We start from the raw sequence: 27990 nt of genomic DNA on the forward strand, positions 1-27990 counted from the left end.
CTCATACTCACATAGCGCTCGTAGAACTTGGAGAGGCGCGGCTTGCCGTGGTTGTTAAATATCAGAATGGCTTTAATCATGACGACCGGACTGCTACTCCTCCGAAACACCGAGTGACAGCGGGAATCGAAGCGGAATTTCTCCGAAACATGAACGAACGGACAGGAGTGGGTGGGAACCGAGTCCACAGGAAACGCCCCCATCCGCAAGGCCGATTTAACGGCGACGGCGGCCGCCAGAGTTCAAGACCAGCGGCAGAAAGTAAATTGTGCTATTTCGAAATGCCAACCAGTGAGTGGCGTGCGGCTGTTATTTTTGGAATACCTGACTTGGTATCGAAATAGGAATCGAATCAAAAAATCAAATATTTACCTAATTCAGACAGCTTTTAGTTTTGCTTTAGTTAGCAAAGGGCTTACTTGAAGCGTGTCACGCGCATTAAATTGATATTGCTGCAGTGGGCAATATAGTGGCCCTCTCGTTATTATATTTGTCTAAGCTGTAAGTGACTTGATGATCGTCTATGGGTGTTCTGAATTACACCAAGTAAAACAAACAAATGATCAACCGCAGGCAGCAATTTTTGAACACCTTATTTACACCTCCCCAACAGAGAGGATAATATAACAAAATGCTCAGATTTTGCAATACCCTGCACTTCCTCCCTTAAAAACCTTATGCATTATATATTTCCCAGAATACATTCAATGTGACCAAACAATTGGTTTGTCAGCACATAACTTGAATGTTGTTGAAGTTTTTCATCTTGCACTCACCAGGACGAACAGGAATGTCAAATTTCAAATGATCACAACCATTTATGCTATTGGAGAAAGGTGGTGCTGATTGGTTGGCATGGTGGTTGGTATGGCCAAGGAGGAGATGGCCAAGTGGTATCATCGCTAGACTATTAATCCAGAGAGTCAGCTAATGTTCTGGAACCTGGGTCCGAATCCCACCAGATAGCAGATGGTGCAATTTGAATGCAATTTTAAAAAATCTGGAATTAAAAATCTACTGATGTCCATGAAACCATTGTCGATTGTTGGAAAAACCCATCACTAATGTCCTTTAGGGAAGGAAATCTGTGGACCTTACCTGGTTTGGCCTCCATGTGACTCCAGAGCCACAGCAATGTGGTTGACTCTCAACTGGCCTCAGGCAACAAGGGATGGGCAATAAATGCTGGCCAGCCAGCAACGCCCATGCCCATGAATGAATAAAAAACTGTCAGCTCCATGGTGCCAATCAGCACCTTTTTGGCCCATATATAAATGGTTGTGATCGAATGAAATTTGGCATTCTTGCATTTATCCTGATGAATACACAATGAAAAACTTTGGTGACATGTCTCTCAGCAATATTCAAATATGACTAAACAATCAACAATACCTGAAAATTTAACAGGTTGCATTGCATATTCATGTAATCATAATCACAACCGAAACATATATGGATGATACTTCCAGAGTAATTTATATGTTAAAAGAAGTTTTTCCTTAACATCAGTGAGTCATTGGGACTGTAACAATGATTGATTTATCTTAATAAAACACCGCGATAGCGATTTTACATAGAAACTAGAAGCAGGAATAGGCCATTCGGCCCTTGGAGCCTGCTGTGCCATTCATCTTGATCATGGCTGATCATGAAATTCAATATCCTGATCCCTCCCCATATCCCTTGATCCCTTTAGCCCCAAGAGCTATATCTAATTTCTTCTTGAAATCAGACAACGTTTTGGCCTCAACTGCATTCTGTGGTAATGAATTCCACACATTCACCACCCTCTGGATGAAGAAATTGCTCTTCGCTTCAATTCTAAAAGGTTTACCCCTTATCCTCAAAATATAACCCTTAGTTCTGGACTTCCCCACCATTGGGAACATTCTTTCTGAATCTATCCTGTCTAATACTGTTAGAGTTTTATAAGTTTCTATGAGATCCCCTCTCACTCTTCTAAACTCCAGTGAATATAATCCTAACCAACTTAGTCTCTCCTCATATGACAGACCTGCTATCCCAGGAATCAGCCTGGTAAACCTTTGCTATACTCCCTCTATTGCAAGAACATCCTTCCTCAGATAAGGACACCAAAACTGCACACAATACTCCAGGTGTGGCCTCATCAACGCCCTATACAATTTCCGCAAAATATCCCTATATTCAAATCCTCTCACTATGAAGGCCAACATGCCATTTGCCTTCTTTACTGCTTGCTGTACTTGCACGCTTATTTTCAGCAACTGATGCATGAGGACACCAAGGTTTCACTGAGTATCCACCTCTCTCAATTTATACCCATTCAAGTAATAATCTGTCTTCCTATTATTGCTACCAAAGTGGATAACTCACAATTATCCACATTATACTATGTCTGCCATGTATATGCCAACCCACTCAGCCTGTCCAAATCATGCTGAAGCATCTCTGCATCCTCCTCACAGCTCATCCTCCCACCCAACTTTGTATCATCTGCAAATTTGGAGATAATACATTCAGTTTCCTTTTCTAAATTATTAATATATAATGTGAACATTTGGGGTCCTGGCACAGATCTCTGTGGAACCCCAGTCGTCACTGACTGTCAATCAGAAAAAGACTCATTTATGCCAACTCTTTGCTTCCTATATAAAAGCTAACCAGCTTTCTTTCCATCTCAAGACATTACCTGGAATCCCATGTGCTTTAACTTTTTGTAGTAGTCTGTTATATGAGACCTTGTCGAAAGCCTTCTGAAAGTCTAAATAACCACATTCACTGTTTTTCCTCAGTCAACTCTACTAGTTACATCTCAAAAAATTCCAATAGATTTGTCAAGCATGATTTCCCTTTTGTAAAGCCATGCTGACTTTGTCTGATTATACCACTGCCTTCCAAATGCTGAGTTATGAAATCCTTGATGATGGACTCCAGCAACTTCCCCAGTGCTGGCGTTAGACTCACTGGTCTATAGTTCCCTGTTTTCTCTCTACCTGCCTTTTTGAATAGCAGGCTTACATTAGCTACCCTCCAACCTGTAGGAACCAGTCCAGAGTCTAAAGCATTTTGGAAAATAACCACCAATGGATCTACTATTTCCAGGTAGTGCTGTGGGATGAAGATTATCAGGACCTGGAGACTTATCCACCTTCAAACCCATCAATTTCCCCAAAACCATTTCTCTACTAATGCTGATTTCCTTCAGTTCCTCACTAATATTTGTTTCTCTTAGAACTTCTGGTACATTATTCATGTCTTCCTTTGTGAAGACTGAAGCAAAGTATGAATTTAATTCCTCGGCCATATTTTTATTTCCCATTATGAATTCTCCCATTTCTGACTGTGAGGGGCTTACATTTGTTTTTGTCAATCTTTTTCTCTTTACATATCTATAGAAACTTTTACAGTCACTTTTTATGTTCCCACCTGCTTACTTTCATACTCTATTTTCCCCTTTTTAATCAATCCCTTGATCCTCCTTTGCTGAATTTTAAACTGTTCCCAACCTTAGGCCTATTGCTTTTTCTTGCCAATTTGCATGTTTCTTCTTTGAATCTGATACTGTCTCTAATTTCCCTTGTAAGCCATGATTTGGCTACAATTCCCTTACCACTCTTGCGCCAAACAGGTGTTCGCCTATTTGTTCTTTAAATGCCCGCTATTGCCTATCCACTGTCTTTCCTTTTAGTAATGTTTCTCAGTCCATCATGGCCATTTCATGCCTCATACCATCATAGTTACTTTTATTGAGATTCAAGACTCTGGTCTCAGAATCAAGTACATCACTAGCCACCTTGATCAAGAATTCTACCATATTATGGTCACTTGTCCCCAAGAGTTCTCTCACAACTAGATTGCCAACTAATCCTTTCTCATTGCACCACATCCAGTCCAAGATGGCCTGTTGCCTTGTTGGTTCTTCAACGTATTGCTCCAGAAAACCATCCATAAGCACTCCAGAAATTCCTCCTCTATTGTACTGTGACTAATTTGACCCTCTCAATTCATATGCAGATTAAAGTCGCCCATAATCACAGATGTTCCTTTAACACATGCATCTCTGATTTCCTGTTGAATGTTTTTCCCAACATTACCACTACAGTTTGGTGGTCTGTGTACCACCCCCACCAATGTTTTTGCCCCTTGTTGTTTCTTAACTCAACCATACAGGTTCCATATCATTTATGCTAATATCTTTCCTCAATGTCATATCAATATCGTCTTTGATCAACAATGCAATTCTACCACCTTTTCTTTTCTGTCTGCCCTTCCTAAACACTGAATAGCCCTTAATGTTTAGTTCCCATCCTTGGTCACCTTGGAGCCACATCTCCCTAATGAAAACTATATCATACCCCTTTACATCTATCTATGCAAATAATTAATCCATTTTGTTTCGAATGCTCCCAGCATTCAGGTACAAAACCTTAAGATGAGCACTTTTAACATTTCTTTTCCCATTTCTACTATTTCTTACTAGTTCCTTGGGGGCGATTCTCCCAAAAATAATCTAAGGGGGGAATTTTACCATTTTGAGTCTAAGTGCCGGATCTGGGCTTCAAATAGATCCGCTCCTGGAATCCTCTTTCCAGCTTGCCCAGACGCGTTTTGCCGGCTTCGGTCTGATTCGCGCTGTGGGTGGGGCTTCGCACTAGCGGACCGATCGGAGCCCTGAACTGCGCATGCGCAGTTCGAAAAAAATCTGATAGCGCGCCCGGGCGCGAAAACAAAAAAGCAGAAAGCGGCTCTGTGACGTTCATCCTCTGGTCGGGGGGGGGGGGGGGGGGGGGGTTGGGGTGAGTGGGAGGGGAGGGGGTGTGACCGATCATCCCCTGGGGGGGTGGAGGAGAGGGGGTGTGATGTCTCATCCTCTGGTCGGGGGGTTCCGCTGCCTGTCTGCGGCCGGTCCCTCCTGGCACCATCACCGGTACACTACCAGCCACAGATTACTCTTCCCTGCAGGTGCGAGAGAGCGGGAGAGATGGCTGTGGCTGGTAGTGTACCAGTGATGGTGGCAGGAGGGATCGGCCGCAGACACGCAGCGGAACCCTCCCGACCAGAGGACGAGACGTCACACCCCCTCTTCCCGCACCCCCCCCCCCCCCCCCCCCCCCAGGGGATGATACGTCACACCCCCTCTCCCCCCCCCCACCCCCGGGGATGATACGTCACACCCCCTCTCCCCCCCCACCCCCTCCCGGGGATGAGACGTCACACCCCCTCCCCTCCCACCCCCCAGGGGATGAGACGTCGCACCCCCTCTCCTCCTCCCACCCCCCTCCCGCCCCAACCTGAGGATGACCTGGGGTCAGAGAGCCGTTGCAGTCTCTGACCCCGCTCTTCGGAGGCTGCAGCAGCGACTTCAGATTTTATTTTGCAGCTCGGTAACAGCGCGGACGCGGATCGGGCCAGAAGACGGTAAAGTGGGATTTTGCAGTAGAGTTGGGCGCGTGGTTCATTAAGTCGATTTAAATGCATGCAAATGCATTTAAATCGTCGGGCCGCCCGATTCGGGCGCGTGCCGGACCCACGCCCGAATCAGGTGTTGGTAAAGCCGCGATCTCCTCGGATTCGGCTGCAGATCGCGTTAAAGGCCCGATGCCCAACTTTACCGCGATTTCACACCCGAAAACGGGCGCAAAGTTTTGGTAAAATCAAGCCCAAAGTGTCGGATTTGCAGAAAAACTGGAGTAATTCACGTTGGTTTTCTCAGTGGGAGTTCATACTATAATTTCCCACACTCTATGCACTGCAGAGGCCATCAGCATGAATCTCATTAAATTTCAGGGAGGCTGAAACCAGCAGGCCTCTGCACATGCACAGTGGCCCCAAACTGTCAGCCTTCCTCTTTGCCAGCTCAATCACTGCCCAGCCTGGGACTGCCGCAGTGCTGCTCCCCACCCCTCCACGTCCCGATCGCAGTCCCCCGTCTACTCGCAGGCCAGCCCTGAACCCCCCCCCCCCCCTCATTTCAGCCCACCCCGATCTCCAGCCCACTCCCCCAGCAGTGATGATCCTCCCATCCCCCAGAGGCAGACCCCCTCCGCAAGCAGACCCCCCCCCCCGGCAGAGCCCCCCACCCCGCAGACTCCCCCAGCTGACCATACACCCAGCCCACCCCGATCAATGGCCGCCCTCCAACCCTGACCAGATCCCAATGCAGAATGGCAGCGGGACCCCCCACCCCCACTAATTGCCCAGCAGGCCCCACCCCAATAGGTCCCGCCCCCAATAGGCCCTGTCCCTAAGGCACTGTCCCATGCCTGGTGGACCGTGCCAAGATGCCCGCGGGCCTGGGCACATTGCCCCTGGGCACCACCCCCCTGCTGCCCGACTCCCTGAGGGGCCCCAATTCTCCCCTTCGCTCCAGTGAGGTCATCCCGTCAGTTCCCCGAAAGTGGGGAGCTATAGTAATCCCCACTGGAGTGAAACACTCAGGTGGGATGGAAGAGGCTCGCAGGCCTGGAAAATTCAGTCCCGGGCCCACTAATAGCATTTAAAATACTTTTTAAATGCTAGCCCGCCTCCCAGCCGCCAGAAATCCAGGCCTCGGAGATGCAAGCGCAGCGCGAACGCTCACGGGAATTCCACAAATCGGCCGACGTGCAATTAAGAACATAAGAACTCGGAGCAGGAGTAGGCCATCTGGCCCCTCGAGCCTGCTCCGCCATTCAATAAGATCATGGCTGATCTTTTCGTGGACTCAGCTCCACATACCCGCCCACTCACCATAACCCTTAATTCCTTTACTGTTCAAAATTTATCTATCCTTGCCTTAAAAACATTCAATGAGGTAGCCTCAACTGCTTCACTGGGCAAGGAATTCCACAGGTTCACAACCCTTTGTGTGAAGAAGTTCCTCCTCAACTCAGTCCTAAATCTGCTGCCCCTTATTTTGAGGCTATGCCCTCTAGTTCTAGTTTCACCCGCCAGTGGAAACAACGTCCCTGCTTCTATCTTATCTATTCCCTTCATAATCTTATATGTTTCTATAAGATCTCCCCTCATTCCAATGAGTATAGCCCCAGTCTACTCAGTCTCTCCTCATAAGCCAACCCTCTCAACTCCGGAATCAACCTAGTGACTCTCCTCTGCACCCCCTCAGTCCCAAATATCCTTTCTCAAGTAAGGAGACCAAACTGTACACAGTACTCCAGGTGTGGCCTCACCAGCACCTTATACAGCTGCAACATAACCCCACTGTTTTTAAACTCCATCCCTCTAGCAATAAAGGACAAAATTCCATTTGCCTTCTTAATTATCATCTGCACCTGCAAACCAACTCCTTGAGATTCCTGCACAAAGACACCCAGGTCCCTCTGCACAGCAGCATGCTGCAATTTTTTACCATTTAAGTAATAGTCCAATTTGCTGTTATTCCTACCAAAATGGATGACCTCACATTTACCAACATTGTACTCCATCTGCTAGACCCTCGCCCACTCACTTAGACTATCTATATCCCTTTGCAGACTTTCAGCATCCTCTGCACACATTGCTCTGCCACTCATCTTAGTATCATCTGCGAATTTTGACACACTACACTCGGTCCCCAACTCCAAATCATCTATGTAAATCGTAAACAGTTGAGGTCCCAACACTGATCCCTGAGGCACACCACTAGTCACTGATCCCCAACCAGAAAAACAGTCATTTACCCCCACTCTTTGCTTTCTGTTAGTTAACCAATCCTCTATCCATGCTAATACATTACCCGTAACACCGTGCACCTTTATCTTATGTAGCAGTCTTTGGTGCAGCACCTTGTCAAATGCCTTCTGGAAATCCAGATACACCACAACCACAGGTCCCCATTGTCCACTGTACATATAATGTTCTCAAAGAATTCCACCAAATTAGTCAAACATGACCTTCCCTTCATGAACCCATGCTGCGTCTTACCAATAGAACATAGAACAGTACAGCACAGAACAGGCCCTTCGGCCCACGATGTTGTGCCGAGCTTTATCTGAAACCAAGATCAAGCTATCCCACTCCCTATCATCCTGGTGTGCTCCATGTGCCTATCCAATAACCGCTTAAATGTTTCTAAAGTGTCTGACTCCACTATCACTGCAGGCAGTCCATTCCACACCCCAACCACTCTCTGCGTAAAGAACCTACCTCTGATATCCGTCCTGTATCTCCCACCACGAACCCTATAGTTATGCCCCCTTGTAATAGCTCCATCCACCCGAGGAAATAGTCTTTGAACGTTCACTCTATCTATCCCCTTCATCATTTTATACACCTCTATTAAGTCTCCCCTCAGCCTCCTCCGCTCCAGAGAGAACAGCCCTAGCTCCCTCAACCTTTCCTCATATGACCTACCCTCCAAACCAGGCAGCATCCTGGTAAATCTCCTCTGCACTCTTTCCAGCGCTTCCACATCCTTCTTATAGTGAGGTGACCAGAACTGCACACAATATTCCAAATGTGGTCTCACCAAGGTCCTGTACAGTTGCAGCATAACCCCACGGCTCTTAAACTCCAACCCCCTGTTAATAAAAGCTAACACACTATAGGCCTTCTTCACAGCTCTATCCACTTGACTGGCAACCTTTAGAGATCTGTGGATATGGACCCCAAGATCTCTCTGTTCCTCCACAGTCTTCAGAACCCTACCTTTGACCCTGTAATCCACATTTAAATTAGTCCTACCAAAATGAATCACCTCACATTTATCAGGGTTAAACTCCATTTGCCATTTTTCAGCCCAGCTTTGCATCCTATCTATGTCTCTTTGCAGCCTACAACAGCCCTCCACCTCATCCACTACTCCACCAATCTTGGTGTCATCAGCAAATTTACTGATCCACCCTTCAGCCCCCTCCTCTAAGTCATTAATAAAAATCACAAAGAGCAGAGGACCAAGCACTGATCCCTGCGGCACACCGCTAGCAACCTGCCTCCAATCCGAAAATTTTCCATCGACCACCACCCTCTGTCTTCGGTCAGACAGCCAGTTACCTATCCAATCGGCCAACTTTCCCTCTATCCCACACCTCCTCACTTTCATCATAAGCCGACCATGGGGGACCTTATCAAACGCCTTACTAAAATCCATGTATATGACATCAACTGCCATACCTTCATCAACACACTTAGTTACCTCCTCAAAAAATTCTATCAAATTTGTGAGGCACGACTTGCCCTTCACGAATCCGTGCTGACTATCTCGGATTAATCCGCATCTTTCTAAATGGTCGTAAATCCCATCCCTAAGGACCCTTTCCATCAATTTACCAACCACCGAAGTAAGACTAACCGGTCTATAATTACCAGGGTCATTTCTATTCCCTTTCTTAAACAGAGGAACAACATTCGCCATTCTCCAGTCCTCTGGCACCATCCCCGTGGACAGCGAGGACCCAAAGATCAACGCCAAAGGCTCTGCAATCTCATCCCTTGCCTCCCACAGAATCCTAGGATACATTTCATCAGGCCCAGGGGACTTATCGACCTTCAGTTTATTCAAAACTGCCAAGACATCCTCCCTCCGAACATGGGAGGATGGGACAATTTATATCCAGATGTCTCGCTATTTCTTCCTTGATGATAGATTCAAGCATTTTCCCTACTACAGAAGTTAAGCTAACCAGCCTATAGTTACCCGCCTTTCGTCTACCTCCTTTTTGAACAGTGGCATCACATTTGCTGTTTTCCATTCTGCGGGAACCACCCCAGAGTCCAGTGAATTTTGGTAAATTACCACTAGTGCATTTGCTATTTCTCCCACCATCTCTTTTAGTACCCTGGGATGCATTCTATCAGAGGAGACTTGTCTACCTTTAGCCCCATTAACTTGCCCAACACTACCTCTTTCGTGATAATGATAGTTTATAGGTTCTCACCTGCCAAATCCTTCCTGTCATCAATTTTTGGCATGTTATTTGTGTCTTCCACTGTGAAGACCGACACAAAATACCTGTTCAATGCCTCAGCCATTTTCTCATTTCCAGTTATTACATCCCCCTTTTCACCCTCTAAAAGACCAATGTTTACTTTAGACACTCTTTTTCGTTTTATATATTTGTAGAAACTTTTGCTATCTGTTTTTATATTCTGAGCTAGTTTACTCTCATAATCCATCTTACTTTTCTTTATAACTTTTTTCGTGGCTTTCTGCTGACCTTTAAAGATTTCCCAATCCTCTAGGTTCCCACTAATCTTTGCCACTTTGTATGCATTTTCTTTCAATTTGATACCTTCCTTTATTTCCTCAGATATCCATGGCTGATTATCTCTTTTTCTACAGTCCTTCCTTATCACTGGTATATACTTTTGCTGAGCACTGTGAAAGATCACTTTGAAAGTCCTCCACTGTTCCTCAATTGTCCCACCATAAAGTTTTTGCTCCCAGTCTACCTTAGCCAACTCCTCCCTCATCCCTTTGTAATCTCCTTTGTTTAAGCACAAGACACTGGTATTGGATTTTACCTTCTCACGCTCTATCTGTATTTTAAATTCAACCATACGGTGATCGCTTCTTCCAAGAGGGTCCCTAACTGTAAGATCATTAATTATTCACGTCTCATTACACAGGACCAGATCTAGGATAGCTTGCTCCCTTGTAGGTTCCATTACATACTGTTCAAGGAAGCTATCGCAGATACATTCTATGAACTCCTCCTCAAGGCTGCCTTGACCAACCTGGTTTGACCAATTGATATGTAGATTAAAATCCCCCATGATAATTGCTGTACCATTTTTACATGCATCAGTTATTTCTTTCTTTATTTCTCGCCCCACCATGATGTTGTTATTTGGTGGCCTATAGACTACGCCTATCAGTGACTTTTTCTCCTTACTATTTCTCATTTCCACCCAAATGGATTCAACCTTTTTTTCCATAGAACCTATGTCATCTCTCACTACCGCCCTGATGTCATCCTTAAATATCAGAGCGACACCACCTCCCTTACCTTCCTGTCAGTCCCTCCGAACAGTCTGATACCCCTGGATATTTAACTCCCAGTCATGACCATCCTGCAACCATGTCTCTGTAATGGCCACCAAAGCATACTCGTTCGCAATGATTTGTGCCATCAACTCATTTACCTTGTTTCAAATGCTACGAGCATTCAGATAAAGTGTCCTTACGCTAGTTTTTGTACCTTCTTTTTGAATTCTGACACTTCCATTATTAACATCTCCTGAGTTCTCCTTCCTTTTAACTTTTTTCCTGATTTTTGATGTAGTTGGAACATTCTCCCTATATTTTGTCCTTGCTCCCTCCTTCTCGGACTCCTTACATAGGTTCCCATCCCCCTGGCATATTAGTTTAAACCCTCCCCAACCGCTCTAGCAAACAATTAGCACAGCAGAATGGCAGAATCGCCCCTCCTTATCTGACTCTAGCCCATGATTTCTCTACCTATCACTTTCTTTATTCTCCTTACTGTCTATTCCTCTAAAGTCGCCTGATCTGAATCCTTGCAATGGTTCCCATCCCCCTGCAATATTAGTTTAAACCCTCCCCAACTACTCTAGCAAGTACCCCCCCCCCCCCCCCCCCCCTCAAGGACATCAGTCCTGATCCTGCCCGGAGTAACCCATTCAGTTTGTACAGGTCCCGCCTCCCACAGAAACAGTCCCAATACCTAAGAATCTGAACTCTCCCTCTCCCACTATTTTTTCAGACACGTATTCACCCTATATATCCTGCTGTTTCTACCCTGAGTAGCACGTGGCACTTGTAGTAATCCTGAGATCACTACCTTTGAGGTCCTACTTTTCAGCTTGCTTCCTAGCTTCCTATAATCTGCTTTTAGGACCTCATCACTTTTTTTTTAACCTATGTCATTTGTACCAATGTGTACTATGACTACTTGCTGTTCACCCTCCCCCTTCAGAATTTTTTGCTGTTCACCCTCCCCCTTCTCCGGCAGCCGCTATGAGACATCTTTGACCCTAGTAGCTGGGAGGCAACATCCCATCCTGGAATCTTGTTTGCGGCCACAAAAACATCTATCAATTCCCCTTATAATTGAATCACCGATAACTTTTGCATTCCCACACTTTTTACTGGCAGAACCAACCGTGGTGCAATGGATTTGGCTGTTGCTGTTTTCCCCTGAAAGGCTATTCTCCTTTCGTCAGACCGGTCGATCGGCGAGGCTTGCCAGTAAGATCAGGCAAGAGGCAAAAAATTGGGATTGCACCCGATTTCTCGCATTGCCAAGAGGGCGGGGCCTGAAGGTGGCAGGGCCATGATGGAGGTAAGGCCAAGATGGGGAGGCAGGGTGAAGAACTCTGCAATGGCGATTGGTGGGTGGGTGGGGGTTATTGGGACCAGCGAACGGCCAGGGGGGAGAGCAGGGCCAGCGATGGGGGGGGGTGCAGTGATCAGGGGAGACGGGGCGATTCCGAGGGGGTGATTGGCGGAAGGAGGAGGTGCAATGTCCGGTAGAGTTGGGGAGTGAGAGATCTCCCAGTGCATTATGTACTCTTGTACACCGTGCAATGTGAGATCGGGGCGCATGCACAATAGCGCACCTTGCAGTCAACAGCTAGCTTCCCAGCATGAATAGGCTCTGCCCACTTCCCCACTGCTGAGAATCACATTTTGCCTCAATTTTTTGCTAAGTGCCAAAAGATAGCGCCTGGGAGCTCACCCAAAAAAGGGCACAATTCTTTCCTGTTTTCATGATCGTTTAGCACTTCGAATTTTTTTGATAAGTCCCATGACTCACTTTGCTCTACAATGGAGTCTGTAATACCAGCAAACCTCCAGTTTCTTTGTGACTCATATTCTTTCTCACTTTCACTTTGGGCTGTATGAAGAGGTTTCTCCTGCATTCTTGTTGTCAGATTTCATCTTTCAAGGAAATAATCTGCATGAACTGATGGAGTCTATCTTCACGAGATATTTCAGTGCCCTAGTCTCTGTACAACAACTCCAATCACATACTTCTCATTATTACCTCTGTGGTTTTTCACTGTGACCTTCTGGCTAGCACCGAGCTCTCCAAGTTTCATGCCTGATGTATCATGGCACACCTTCACTTTATCTTGCTTATCTTGTACTTTGGTATTCACATTAGGCTTAAACAACTAAACCTTGCCGAGGATTGCATTTAAATACTAACTCAAAAGTTGAACAACCTGTTGTAGATTGTGAGGTTATTTTGCAAGAAAAAAGAGCATTTTTTTAGCCTGTGTCAAAGAGAAACATGGAACTTACTGCTTAGTTCATCTTGTAAATACTTCTGCAAAGATCTCTTCACAACTTATACAATTCTTTCGACAGCATAGGTCAGCGCTGGGTAGTATGATGATATTAGAGTGTCTTTGACTTAGTTCTTATTCAGAAATATTTCAAACTCTTCTGACGTAAACTGTTGACAATTAACCCGACACACATATTCCTGTTAACTCATAAATTGCAAACCAACTTCTCAAAATCTCAATAGTTTTGACACTTGTCCTTTTGGACATAGACTCAAAATTTATACACTTGCTATAGCTATCAATCAAAACCCTGAACATTGCTCCCCCCTTCCCCGATCATGGCCCCAGTGGATTTCCCCTCCATTCACTGCCTGGCCAGTCAACTATTCCCCTTCCCATCCCCTATGGGGCTCCCCCCTTCCCCTGTCATGGCCTTGCCCCCATCAGGCACCACCCCTGGCACTGTCCAGTGCCCAGTAGGTAGTGCCAGGGTGCCAGGCTGGCACTGCCCCATGGGTACTGCCCAGCCCTGCCCCCCCCAACCACCCAGTGGCCTCCAGTCCCACTGGTGAGGCCATCACATCTGGTCCCCATTGGTGGAGACCTTGACTGATGAGGGGGCGAAGGTAAGTGAGCCCGGATGATAACGTCCAGGTTTGTTAAGACAGCAGTGGTAGGTGGGCACTCTGCATCTGCGATCAGTGGGGAAAGGGAGGGGGGGAACCGCTGTGCACTCTGCAGTTGCGATCGGTGGGGGAGGGAGGGAGGGGCCCACTGCCACTTTGCAGTTGCAATTGGTGGGGGGATGGAAGGGGGATCAGTCCAACTGGACAGGGGGATCAATCCGACTGGAGGGGGAGTTAGGTCGGGGGTAGATCAGTCTGGGCGAGTGGGGGGGGGGGTCACAATAGGCAGCGGAGTCGGGGGGGCTTGCCATGTTTGGGGTCTTGATCGGGGAGGGGGCGGCGATGTTCGGAGCAGCGATCAGTGAGGGAGGTGATATCAGTGGGGAGTGAGTGATAGCTCTCCCAGTATACTGTGTACACGATGTACACAGTTTACTGAGAGATTGGAGCGTCTGTTCAATGGTGCCGTGATGTGGAGATGCCGGCGTTGGACTGGGGTAAACACAGTAAGAAGTCTCACAACATCAGGTTAAAGTCTAACAGGTTTATTTAGTAGCACAGGCCACTAGCTTTCGGAGCACTGCTCCTTCATCAGGTGAGATGGTGCCTCCACAGCTCAGCAGCCGGCCTCACGGGCATGCTGAGACTCCAACCCCCCCTACTGGTGAGATTCACATTATGACCTCTGTATTGCACCGAGTGCCTTAAATTACCATCACCAACCATGCTGAAAAAATGGGTGAGAAAACGTCCGCCCATTGTGTCATGGAAATTTGAGATGATCCACTTTGGTAGGAGGAATAAAAAAAGTTATTTTTTATAGCAAGAGGAAATTTTGCATGCAGGTACAGTAGTTGAGATGTATTCTGGACTTCATTGCAAGGGGATTGCAGTTGAGTTAGGAAGTCTTAATGCAATTGTACTGGACACTGGTGAGACCACACATGGCGTATTGCGGACAGTTTTTGTCTTTCTGCCTAAGGAAGGATATACTTACCTTAGAGGAATTGTAATGAAGGTTCATTAGATTGATTCCTGAGCTGAGAGGGTCATCCTATGAGGAGGGTTTGAGTAAAATGAGACCCATACTATCATAGCTTTAGAATAATGAGAGTCTCTGAAAGGTATTTACACCTGTAGAGACCAATAACATATTAGAAAAGACGTATTTCCAAAAGAATCCATTGAAAATTGCCATGTCCCAAAGACATGAAAAAGATTTTGAACTCAGAGATCAAACTTTACCTTTTTGCTTACTTAAAAAGTGAACTTTGCTGCACCAAAAGATTGCTGCTACTGGTCACATGATTCACAAGTTGGCTACAGTTTCTGGAAATTTCCAATAGAAATTACAGGACAAAATCTAAACTCTCTCCCTTGTGGAATCTTACACCTGTCATTGTGATGACATATTACAATCAATGAAACCAGGACCACCGGACAATCCTTCTCCCAATCTGATCCTATAACAAAGGGGAAGCCATTGAAACTTGCTGTACATGTAGGTGCAATAAAAGCCACCATTTACATCCTAAGGTGAACAATGGATTTAGACCAGAGGCATAGAAACTGCTTGTTAGCCCGTAACTAACTCACCAATGGGCAACATACATGATCCAAACTTCTGGACTATGGAAAGTTTTAATATTACATTTTGAGATTCATAACTCAGTCTGCTGTTTAAACTCCAACCTGCAAGCATCACATCATGTAGTGTGACATGAATCCCACCATTTGACCTGGGCTTGCAAAATCGTACTAACTATCCTGGCTTGAGACAATTTACAATTCTTTAACCTGTGATTATCCCTCTCTCCACTCGCACTGACTGTACCTGTAAAGATTTAATTACCTGTAGAGGCTCGCATTCCAACCATTATCTTGCAATTGTGTCTTTGTCTATATATGCCGTGTTTATGAAACCTACCTCTCCACTCACCTGATGAAGGAGCAGCGCTCCGAAGACTCGTGATTCCAATTAAACCTGTTGGACTTTAACCTGGTGTTGTGAGACTTATTAATGTGCCCACCCCAGTCCAACACCGGCATCTCCACATCATGATCACATGTACTGATATCTATATCTGTGGTGCTTTTTCTTTAAATTATTATTGTTGTATAAAGCCTCTTTCCTATCTTCTTATGTGTATATATGAAATTGTAACCATTCCCCAGGTTTGAATGTGTGAGTAAGCTTTACTTCTGATTTAACCTTAAAGGAGTTTGCTGCGATGCACTTTAAAATTTGACTTCACAGACAGAGATTTTGGGGAAACACATCACAGCCTATTTCTAAAATTAAAGCACCTCTGTTTATGGATTGAGAATCTTCCTCCCCTGTCCATAACAAAATATACGAAGGACAAAATTTTGCAAACTAGAAGTGACATAATTCAAATATAAACAACAGACAAACAGTATACGAGCTAAAAATAAGAGGGAAATTTCTTTAACTTTACATCATGTTGGGCACACGAGTAGTATCAAAGGGCAGACCGAAAACTTGTCCAGCTCTCTGCCCAAGCCCAATCACTCCTTGCCATACCAAGTACTATCTTTCAGTGTCCATTGCCAATTGCTCCACTCTCACTGAGCTTTTGGATACAATTATCACCAGCAAGGCACACTTCAATGAATCCTCTTTTCCTGATACGATGGTCTTAGGGGCACAAGTCACCAGAGAATCCTTGATCCAATCCCTTTAATAAACCATGTCAGATGGCCTAATCAGCTTTAGTGAAACCCAGTAGGAATGGAACGTTTCCGTCCAAACTCTGCTGCAACCCTTTCTCCAACTTACCTGTTCTCCTTTCCCTGAATTCTGGAGAGCTTTACCCATTTTTACATTTCTTTTCAACAGAAACAAAATACTTAAAGTATCCTGCTTTGTTTATTAACACAAGCATTTTTTTCTGCTTTTCCACAGTAGCAACTTTTGTGCTTTGAGCTTCTGTGAGAGCTGCTAGAAAAACTGCAACTTGATAGCTCAGTTTGACATTCTATTCCCTCTCAACTCTCATCCCCAGGGCAACCTGAAGTCACACAAGCATTTCTCTGAACTAAGATGTTTACCAGGAATTCACCAACCCTCTTTCAGGACTATTTGTTTTACTTTGAGTTAAGCAACAATTTTAAAACATCATAATCACCTTGCAAAGTTAAGCATTCATGACAAAGGGCTCAACAGGGTAGATGCTGAGAGACTGTTTCATCTAGTGGAGAGTCTAGAACTAGGGGGCATAGCCTTTGATAAGGCATCAGCCATTTAGGTCTGAGGTGAGAAATTCTTTCATTCAGAGAATTGTGAATTTTCAGAAATTTCTACCATGGATGCTCAATTGTTGAATTTGGTCAAGGCTGAGACTGATTGATCTTTACATTCTAAGGAAATAAAGGCATATGGAAATTGGGTGGGAATTTATTTCTGAAATAAAAGCTCAGCAATGATCCTGTTAAATGCTGGAACAGATTCAAAAGGGCATTTGGCCTACTCCTGCTCCTATTTTGTATGTTATGTTCTAGTCTTCACTACAGTCATTGGGACTGAAGAGTTTGCTGCTTTAACATTTTTAATGCACCTTACAGTTTACTTAAAGCTAATCAAGCTTGATAATGAAAGGGACGGGTATAAAAATCAGGAAAATGGTTGCATTTTCCAGGAAATATCATGTCATGATATATCACATGTCTCGCTACAAGATTTACTTCAGAAATGTAAGGAACTTCACCTTGGATGTGCTGACATAATCAGATTCAACAGCCTGCTTTGTTAATCCATTCCATACAATTGCCATTCCCTGCATAACATAGCTAGTCAGGGTTTGATTGAATCCCTTTGTTGATTTTCAGTGTAATTCATATGGGGAAAGGAATGTACCAAGGACTGGCTCTATCACATTCCAGCTACAGCCATATCATAATACCAGTGCCAAAATCTTAATATAAGTCTGTACAGCTCTACTCTCAACTGATTATTTATTCATGTTTAAAACCATGACTGGGGACATCCATATTACTTTATTTGACATCACTCTAACGTGTTAATCTAGAATATTTTAGCTCTTATATCAAATCATGCTCAAGTCCTTATTCTCCAAATCTTCAAAAATATCCATCTTTGCCTTGAGATCTAAGCAAGGATCTAAACTTTCAATGATGTGTCCAGATAAACAAACAGAAGGCCCTATAGGAATTGATTGTAGATACAGGGTCACCTTGCACTTCATTGTGAAACCATGTAAAATATAGTAGAACAAAACCAATTTTACAATATAAAAAAGAAAATAATTTATTATGCAAATAATAATGAAATGTATCATATAGCACTGATATAAAAGTTAGATTTACTTATACAATCCTCCTCCGGGATCTTGAAACTGGTTCATTACTGAAATGCTGTCAAATGTCAAACCATACCCAAAAAAACTTCAAAGGAAATCATTAGTTCCATTCCAGAAACAATGTTCACGTTATGATTTTCTTTATTCAGTCAAGGCATGTATTATCGGCATTATCTGCAGATAAAGCGCATAACATTGTCATGATTGTTTTGGCATTAATGTATGGTATGGTAAGGAGTGATGTTAATCAATTTCAATTACAGATGGAAAACCATGTGATAACAGCCATTTGCCACCTACTAAGATATACACTTGTTAGCACAAATAACCCCCAAAACCAACGGTGATATGCACATTCAAAATTAAGGAACATATTAAAAAATAATTGATAATAAGGAAATTTGGAAGTACAGCTTCATACAAAACTTATTGATGTATGGAACAAGTCACTGAAGATGTATATTGAAACAAACAATATAAGTGGCTTTCCTTACCCCTTAAAGCGAGTCAAAAAAATACACATTATTTTGTGTATAATGATATTCTTTAGTTTACCAAGCATAGTTTTGCACAGATGTTCTAAGCATAACATATAGCCTTTTATCTGGATCTTTTAAAAATTTGAGATCAGAATTGAATATGTTGGCAAAAGAGCACATAATAATAAATAAGTCCACTAATTTGTAGTTTTCAGAGGAAAAATAGGTAGAATTTATTTAATCTACGAAACATTATGGGCCGAATCTTACATGCCCCTGGCAAATGTATATCCTACAAGGGGAGGTGGTGGAATGGTACATGAAAAGGGTGGGGTTCCCATTTCACCCACTCCGAACTCACCCCCATAATACAGGGGGCAGGTGGGTGCTTAAATCAGCAGCCCACCTGCCGTATTTAAATGAATAATTAAGAGTCAATTAGGCTTGTTATCTAGCCAATTGACTCTGATAATGCACTGCCTGTACCATAAAATATTTAGTGTGGGCAGCAGAGTGGGAAACTCAATTTTTTTTTACTTAAATGTTTAAAGAGTGGAAAGGAATTTGGGGGAATTGGTCTTCAGGGGCATCCCTTTGCCGATCATGGGTCAACCTCCTCTTCAATCAAACTCCCCCTTCCTTCCTACCCTCTCTCTCCTTTAAACTCCCCACTCACCCCTGCTCCTCTCCCAAACCTACCCAAATCCTCCTGGCTCAAGACTCCAGACCTAGCTGCTCCAGGGATCCATAGGCCTGATCTTCTTTTCCTTCTGCAGTCCCAACAATGGCCACCAATGCCACCTGGCGGCTGCTAGGACTGATGGAGTTGCTGACCAATCAGATTGGCTGACTGATCCAGAGGGCTGTAATGAAGGGTCGAAGCCCCACTCAGTCCTCATTAGGCAGCCCCACTGTGCTTCATTACTGTAGGGTGATTCGGTGTGGAGTATGTCGTTTCAGCTATCTGTGTGCTCCCTCCCCCCATGTTATTCAGCCCCACAGAAAATCCTCAAATACCATATAATAAAAATGTAATTTAACTTATTTACTCATCTATAAACCAATGGTTCTGACAATATATTGTGTACCTTCTATTTAGTCACTGAATTATGCATTTTCTTTGGTGCTTCTTAATGGGCTTGTGCTTTTAGAAAGTGATTAAGAAAGAGGTTTTATATTCTTGTTAGTACATTAAAGAATTGGCAAAGACATCTAAATTTATAGATCACAATTTGCTAGGGAATGATTCATGCATTTTTGGATGCTACACATGCTAAAATAGCTTCAGTGTACATGACAAACATGTAGAAGCAGAAAATAGCACACAAATCCTGATGTACCTGGCTAATGTAAGAGTGTAAATAATGATTTGTAACCTGTGAACATCATATGAAATTGAATGTCTTATCCATATTAATTTGGCCATTGATATTTATTTGAATTTACTTTATTAGTCATTACCTTCACAATTAAGGATTTTAAAAATTATTCTGGTGGGATTGAATTTTACCAAGTCCACAAATGTAAAATACTAAAAATGCTGGAACCTGAAATGAAAACAGAAAATGCTGGAAGCAATCAGCAGGTTAGGGAGCATCTCTGGAGAGTTAAATGCAGTTAATGTTTCAGGTTGATGATGTTTCATCAGCTCTGACAAAAGATCATCAATCTTAAATGTATTTCTGATTCTCCGTAGATGCTGCCTGACTTGTTCAGTATTACCAGAATTTTCTATTTTTATTTCACTAATTACCAGGCCAAATACAGCTGGGACTCCAAAAAATACATGCTTCCCATCACCACTGGGCATTTGGGGTGGAGAATATTGTACGGTATGGTGCTGTATACTGACTACTTCCACCACTTAATGAATATTAATGATGCATCCATCTTGCAACCAGGACATGATCAATTTCCACATGTATTTGCAATGCTAGAGATTGTAGCCCTGTTTGTTTATGGAAAGATTTGCTTCTTATCTTCCAAGATTATGTTTGTCATTGATTAATTATTATTGCCATTGCAGGGCGACCAGAGACCCACTTAATCATATACAAGTCCAAGGTACAAACAACTGGACTGGATCTGTCCACAGGTTGAAAATATTTAAACTCCGGTGACTATAAAGTATGACTACATCCAAAAGTTCACAAGAAGCTTTCCATGAGAAATGAATATGACAGGATCATTGGCCTAATTTAATGCCATGAATAAAAAATATCAATTTTTAGTTTGGACATGCCATGAATCTTTCTATTAATGGTGCCCTCCTTTGAGGGAAAGACTTGTCATATAATCATGAAACTTCATTGTCTGGACTTTAACCCAACAACATTACCGATCAGCAATTTTACAAAACAAAATATTGTATAAGCCAAAACTCTGTTCACTGCAGCAGGATGGGAAAATCCCATCGGCGTGAACAGTGCTAAGATTCCAGCCATAGTGTTTCAACAGGACATGGATCTGCTAGTATATTGTTCACTTTGAGTTGGAAGTTTTGTACTTGGTGTTAAAAGGAAATGGAGTCTCAACGAACTAAAAATCATGGTGTGTTAATTACTGTCCTAGTTCTCACTGGAAAGACAGAGGATGAGGGGTGACCTAATAGAGGTGTATAAAATTATGAAAGGCATAGATAGGGTGAACGGTGGGAAGCTTTTTCCCAGGTCAGTGGTGACATTCACGAGGGGTCATAGGTTCAAGGTGAGGGGGGGTGGTTTAACACGGATATCAGAAGGACGTATTTTACACAGAGGGTGGTGGGGGCCTGGAATGCGCTGCCGGGCAAGGTGATGGAGGCAGACATACTGGGAACGTTTAGACTTATCTAGATAGCCACATGAACGGAGTGGGAATGGAGGGATACAAAAGAATGGTCTAGTTTGGACCAGGGAGCGGCGTGGGCTTGGAGGGCCGAAGGGCCTGTTCCTGTGCTGTATTGTTCTTCCTGTGCTGTATTGTTCTTTGTTCTTTGTTCTGCCAACATCAAGCTCTTCATGACTTTGAGGCTGGCTAGGACACAACAGCTTATATTTATAGAGCACATTTCAAATAATAAAACATCAAAGGTACTTTACTGGTGAATTTTAAAACAAAGCATGACACTGTGCCTCATAAGGAGATATTAGGTCAGATGACCAAAGGTATAGTCAATGAGATTGATTTCAAGGATTGTGTTAAAGGAGAAAAGCACCGTAGAGAGGTAGACAGGTGTAGGAGGGAATTCCAGAGCTTTCCCTAGGCAACATAGGACTGGGTTCAGATAAAGACAAAGAGAGCAGGTTTTTGAATGACCTCACTGAGGGTAGAATGTTGGGGACTAGGAACTAACTAAGGCATGAATGATAGTTTCAATTAAGATGAGCTGAGACAGGGACAAAGTCAAGCAATGTTATGTAGGTGAAAATAGGTGATGTTAGTGATTATGCGAATATATGGTTGAAAGTTCATCTTAAGGTTAAATACAATACCAAGGTTGTGAACAAACTTGTTTAATCTCAAACTGTAGAGAGCAGGCTGGAGCTGGTAACTAAGGAATGGAGTTTGGTGGGGGAATTGAAAATAATGGCTTCAGTCTTCCCAATACTTAATTCAGAGAATCATAGAATACCTGCAGTGCAGAAGAAGGCCATTCAGCCCATTGAGCCAGCAACAACAATCCCACCCAGGCCCTATCCCCGTAAACCCACATATTTACCTTCCTAATACCCCAACATCCCCCTAAAACTAAGGAGCAATTTAGCATGGCCATACTAACCCGCACATTTTTGTACTAGAACATAGAACAGTACATAGAACTGTGGGAGGAAACTGAAGCACCTGGAGGAAAGGCACGCACACAAGGGGAGAATGTACAAACTCCATACAGTCACCCAAGCTGAGTATCGAACCAGGGTCCTTAGCGCTGTGAGATAGCAGTGCTAACCACTGTGCCTCCGTGCTACCCCTAATTAGAGGAACTTTCTGATTATCCTCTTCTGGATGTCGGATAAAGAGTCTGATAATTTAGCAATAGTGGAGGAGTCAAGAGAATTGATGGTGGAGTTAAGCTAAACAGGCAAATAATACTTCTGGTGACACTGGTGGGAGTATTTTAATTACATAAATTGGAGTCACACACCATTAACAGCATCCCTGGTTAATGCAGGAAGAAACTCCACATTAAAGTCTACTAAACTGACAAAATTAAGATCAGCTCAAGATACTTTACTTCCACTGGCAATAATTGTTTAATCATGAACTTTATTAGCTGAGACATGGGAAGAGCATTCTTGTCACATTGGCTGTATTGTATTGACAACAAAAAATGCATAACATCCTTTAATGTTGGAAAATAGTTTTAGGCGCTCACAGAGGAAGAAAGGAAAAGATGTTTGGCCTTTTTAGACAAGTTGGGAAAGCGAAGATCCAATTAATTTTTAAAGAATAAAGACTAAAATGTTTTTGATTCAGCTGCAGAAAGAAATTGAGTTATTTTTTTCTCCAGCATGGAGTCTATCTTGACCTACCTCCAATTTCACTACTCTCATTTTGCTATTTTTTTGGTGTTTTTTTTGCTAACCAATGTGAAGGATGTCAATGTAATGGATTGTAATAGATCATTTTCTAAAATTCCCAATTAGGAGTTGAAGCCATAATCTTCTCCACCAGTAGGTGTCAGGTGTGCACTGTATACTATAAAAGTAATTATTATTTTCACTTTCCTTGATATTTTGCACCAGACTATTGCCACCTGAAAGATAGGCAGCAATCTCCACATAGGCAATTTCCAATTGTCCTGAACTGGACAGGAATGAGATTAGAACACATAAAGGACCATGCCTTGAGATCTGGAGTACTCACCTGAAATTTGGGCTCTCATTGAAGGCAACATTTTCAGTCAACCCACTTAGAAAACAAACTGTGTGGTTCAAAATTAGGTGGATGGCATTCATGGGTGATGTTATGAACAATATATAATTTTAAGTTGAATTTATATATATTCGGGTATTAAAAAAGGTTTCGGATTAATTCAGGTTTTGTTTATGGCTCTTGGTGCATGGGAACCCGGAAAGACTTATGACAAAAAAGATTTCAGGTCTTTTAGGTTTGTTTGTATATGTACGTTTTTAGTGAGGTCTTACAACTCCTGAAACAAAAGAGATGGGTTCAAAGGAGTTGAAATTTCAACGATTGAGAATAAAAATAGAAAAGCCTTCATGTTGCCTCGCAACAGTGATCCAGTGACACAGGCACAGAAAGACAGGTCTTGAGAGATAGAGTGTTCTGTGTGGGTCAGAGAGATAAAACAGGAATTTTAATGTATCTGCGAAGAAAACAAGGCCAGTGGGACAATAATTAGCTGAATAATCAGGATTTAGTAAATTGTGACAATACTGTGACTTTAAGAAATGTATTTTACTCATGTTTCTCTGCAGGATGTTTCTAGCAGTCCCTGGCATTTTGTGGAGACATCCTGTCTACCAGCATCCTGTATTGTTGTTGCAGCAGCCGAATTGTTTCTAATGGCTAGGATGTTGGTTTTAATCTGAACTAATGCTGTTCTGCTGTTTTCCCCTGGGATTTTGCAGCGTAGGGCTTCATTAGGGTGACTGGCAGGTATGGTCATGTGGCAGAGAAACTAATTTTACACAGAATATACAAGCTTAGAGGTTGTTTTGAGTAAAGGCTTTCCCCTCTCTGAAGTTGGAGACTGGAGATAAGTCTCTTTTCTTAAGCTTCTGCTGTATGAGAGTTGCTGCTTTGAAAGCTGCAGAGGGAGAGGTATCCTTTTCTGTCTCTGGGGTCCGGAGACTGGGAACTGCCAGAGGCTGGGTTTGCTTCGCTGAGGTTTTGCTTTTTTTGAGGATATATCCTTCTCTGAAAATTACTGCCTGGGCTTCTGTTCAGAACTGTTAAAAAGCTGAAAATTCAGCATCACGTGAGCATACTCAAAAAGGGTGTATGTCTATGGGATATTAATTTAAATTGGAACAACAGAGATAGCTAGCTGTTAAGAATTGTACTTTGCCATGTCTAAGTATTTTAATTGGTAAAGGTTATGCTAATTTTTTTCGTAATATTCAAACTATGTTCTTAAATAAACTTTGTTTGATAAAAGCTTCCTAGTGAATCACTTGAATCATACCTGGGGTGAAACCTCTTATGCTCACCAATGCCAAAATCAAATTTATAACTTAGGGTCTAGGCTAACTTCAGAAAAACACCTTGGCGTTTCTGGCCTGGGTCTTAAGAAAAGTGATTAGTTTAGCAGAGGTGCCACTGGATGACTGATTTTATGGTAGTAATTTGTTTGCTCCACAGATGAAGAAACAATGAGGATAGCGTGCAGTTTTTGGATGTCTTGGGAGAGATACAAATTGGGTGAAAAACGTCAAATGAATGCTCAGGAATTTGCCAGAAGAAAATCATTTACAATTAGGCCAGTTCCAAGCAAGAAGTCTTTGTGTCAATGTAGTGGTAACTCTACACTGGTTTATATGTATGCAAAGATATTTCGAGGGAAAAGGAATAGTGGGAATTTGAATCATAATATATTTGTATTGAGATCTTCCCAACTTCCTTGTCTGGCGTAATATAGCTCACTTTTCTTGTTTTAATAACTATTTTATTCTTTGTACTAAAAGTTCATCAGCAGACTGCAGTGAATTTGATCAGTAACTTTTCTCTGTGGTTTTTTAAAAAATGTTAGCATTTACCAAGTCAGGTTTCACTCTGGGACTTGACTTGTCCAGTATTAACAGCAGCTGGAATCACAACAATGAGATAGTGCATATTGCTTGAATTTTGTGTAATAGATAGAATGAGTACAGGCGAGTTTATAGGTCCTATGCAGTGCTGAAGCTGTGCCATTCACTCAAAACGAGTCAATGTGCTCTCGTTAGTTGATGTACTCCCTGCTTGTAATTTCCAGCCAGCCTGTAATTTTTGCCGCCAACTATCATTCTGTTCATATCTTCAGCCAAAGCTGGTGTTTGTTGTGATCTGGCACCAACCAGCTCTGCCCTTGTCTACAGAGAACCATAGTCTCAGACCTTATGGTGTTAATTGTTTTCACTCCATTCCCCAAAATGTCTTACTTTCAATTGTCTTTTTCCAAGACATCCTTTGTCTCTATTGTGTCTGACTAATTTATTAGAGTTTTTCAAGACAGTCTCAACCAGAGTGGATAGAGGGGAACCAGTAGATGTGTTGTATTTGAACCTCCCGAAGGCGTTCAACAAGGTACCTCACAAAAGGTTAAGGCATAAGATAAGAGCCCATGGTGTTGGAGGTAGCACATTGGAATTGGCTAATTGCAGGAAACACTGAGCGTGGGTAAAGAGTTATTTTTCAGGTTGCAACATGTAACTAATGGGGTTCCACAGGGATGACAGCTGTTTACATTGGGAGGAATTTTCCCATCCCGCCCAGCACAGGAATCGTAGCAGGTGGGACAGAAAATTTGGGGGACCATGTAAAGGTCCGTTGACCTTGGGCAGGAATTTCCAGTCTTGGGGTGCACACGGCTGGAAAATCCCATCAAATATATATTAACAACTTGGAGGAAGGAAGTGTCTACAAATCTGCAGAGGACACAAAAATAGATGGAAAGGCAAGTTGTAAGATGGATATAAGAGGGGTGGTTAGCACTGCTGCCTCACAATTCCAGGGACCTGGGTTCGATTTCCGGTTTGGGTCACTGTCTGCGTGGAGTTTGCATGTTCTTCCATGTCTGCGTGGGTTTCCTCCAGGTGCTCCGGTTTCTTCCCACATTCCAAAGATGTGCATGTTAGGTACATTGGCCATCCTAAGTTGCCCCTTAGGGCCCAATTTTACCATTAAGTTCCCCCCGTTTTTGGGCGCAAAAACTTGGTAAAGTCGGGCGTGAGGCGAGTAGAGCGATCCGCGCCCGCCTCCGCACTGGTTCCCCCTTTACCAAGGCCTGGAAATGGCCGCAAAATGCATTTGCATGCATTTAAATTGACCTAATGGGCTACCCGCCCAACCCTTACCGGCACTTCCCCCTTTTACCTCTGCGTTCGCCCATCCAGAATCGGCGCAATGTGAATATGTTCATTTTAGAAGGGAGAACAGAAAACAGTAATATTTAAATGGAGAAAAACTGCAGAAAATCGCAACACAAAGGGACTTGGGGATACTTCTACACAAAACACAGAAAGCTAGCATATAGCTGCAGCAGGCACTCAGGAAGGCTAATGGAGTGTTGGCCCTTATTTCAAGGGGTCATAGTATAAGAGTAGGGAGGTCTTGCCTGCAACTGTACAAGGCACTGGTCAGATCACAGCTGGATTACTGCGAGCAGTTTTGGTCCCCTTATTGAAGGAAAGATATTATTTCATTAGAGGCAGTTCAAAGAATGTTCACCAGGATGATCCCTGATTTGGAGGGATTGTCTTATGAGAAAAAGTTCAACAGGTAGGGACTCTACTCATTGGAATTTAGAAAAATGAGAGGTGATCTCATTGAAATTGAGAAGATTCTTAAGGGGCTTGACAGGTTAAATGCTGAGAGAATAGATCCCTCATGAGAGAATCTAGGACTAGGGACATAGTCTCAGAATAAAGGGGCACCAATTTAAGACTGAGATGGGGAGGAATTCCTTCTCTCAGAGGGTTGTGAGTCTTTGGAACTCCTTGCCACAGAGAGCTGTGGGGGCAGAGTCCTTGCGTACATTTAAGGCTGAGATGGATAGATTATTGATCATTAAGAGAAGCAAGGTGAAGACGGGAATGGGTTAATGAACTTTGTAACACTTAAGCATTGAGATCTGAACTCTGTGATTTTGTGAGAAACACTGCAGAGCTCATGTTTTCGTCAGAGCTCGGTGTTTTCATGTCTGTAAAGCCTGTTTACGTATATCCAAACCAGATAAGAGAGACAGCTGTCCTTGCTGTTCCCAGCTAATTGTGTATCAGGAATGTGGCTAAGCAGAATCAGCTCAGCAGACTCCATTTTATGTTCCTTTCTATTATGTACCTTTGTTTAACACAGTGGAGCTGACATGTATGCCTTCTGTCACCGTATAACAATAGATTCAATATATTTATTATATGCTATTCATCTATACTATTTATACTGATATAAATTGCTATATAGGCTCCTATGTTTTAGTTAACCTGTTTGTGCAAATTTATAATCTAAACAACCCACAGGAGTCGACATAGAGGCGACAGAACACAGCCTTGAGACGGCCACAATTATGCGGACTACGCGAAGGATGGAATCGCTGAGACAGCAATAATCGTGGGAAGATGAGAACGTGACCAAGGGCGGAAAATTATGTATAAATGTTTGCTCTTGACCTGTATTCAGTAAGAAGTCTGAGACCGTGTTAGGGAGGACTTCTTCCACAATTGTGCAAATAAACCACTGTACTTTGACTCT

The 27990-nt window shown here is 43.2% G+C and overlaps 1 protein-coding gene and 1 long non-coding RNA gene across 3 annotated transcripts in view; one reads left to right on the top strand and one right to left on the bottom strand.

The window, feature by feature from the left end:
* ap3s1 (adaptor related protein complex 3 subunit sigma 1) overlaps nucleotides 1-203 on the bottom strand; it is a 58396-nt gene extending 58193 nt beyond the window's left edge. For both annotated transcript variants that reach the window (XM_078214629.1, XM_078214631.1), the window contains exon 1: nucleotides 12-203. In XM_078214629.1, coding sequence (XP_078070755.1) covers nucleotides 12-203 — 192 coding nt within the window. The remainder of the gene's footprint in view (nucleotides 1-11) is intronic.
* LOC144494961 (uncharacterized) lies at nucleotides 122-27990 on the top strand. Its single transcript, XR_013498179.1, has 3 exons — nucleotides 122-261; nucleotides 20627-20664; nucleotides 27759-27990. It is a non-coding gene; the product is annotated as an uncharacterized LOC144494961 (long non-coding RNA).

This window comes from Mustelus asterias, chromosome 6, assembly GCF_964213995.1.
Source record: "Mustelus asterias chromosome 6, sMusAst1.hap1.1, whole genome shotgun sequence".
NCBI classification, from domain to species: Eukaryota; Metazoa; Chordata; class Chondrichthyes; order Carcharhiniformes; family Triakidae; genus Mustelus; species Mustelus asterias.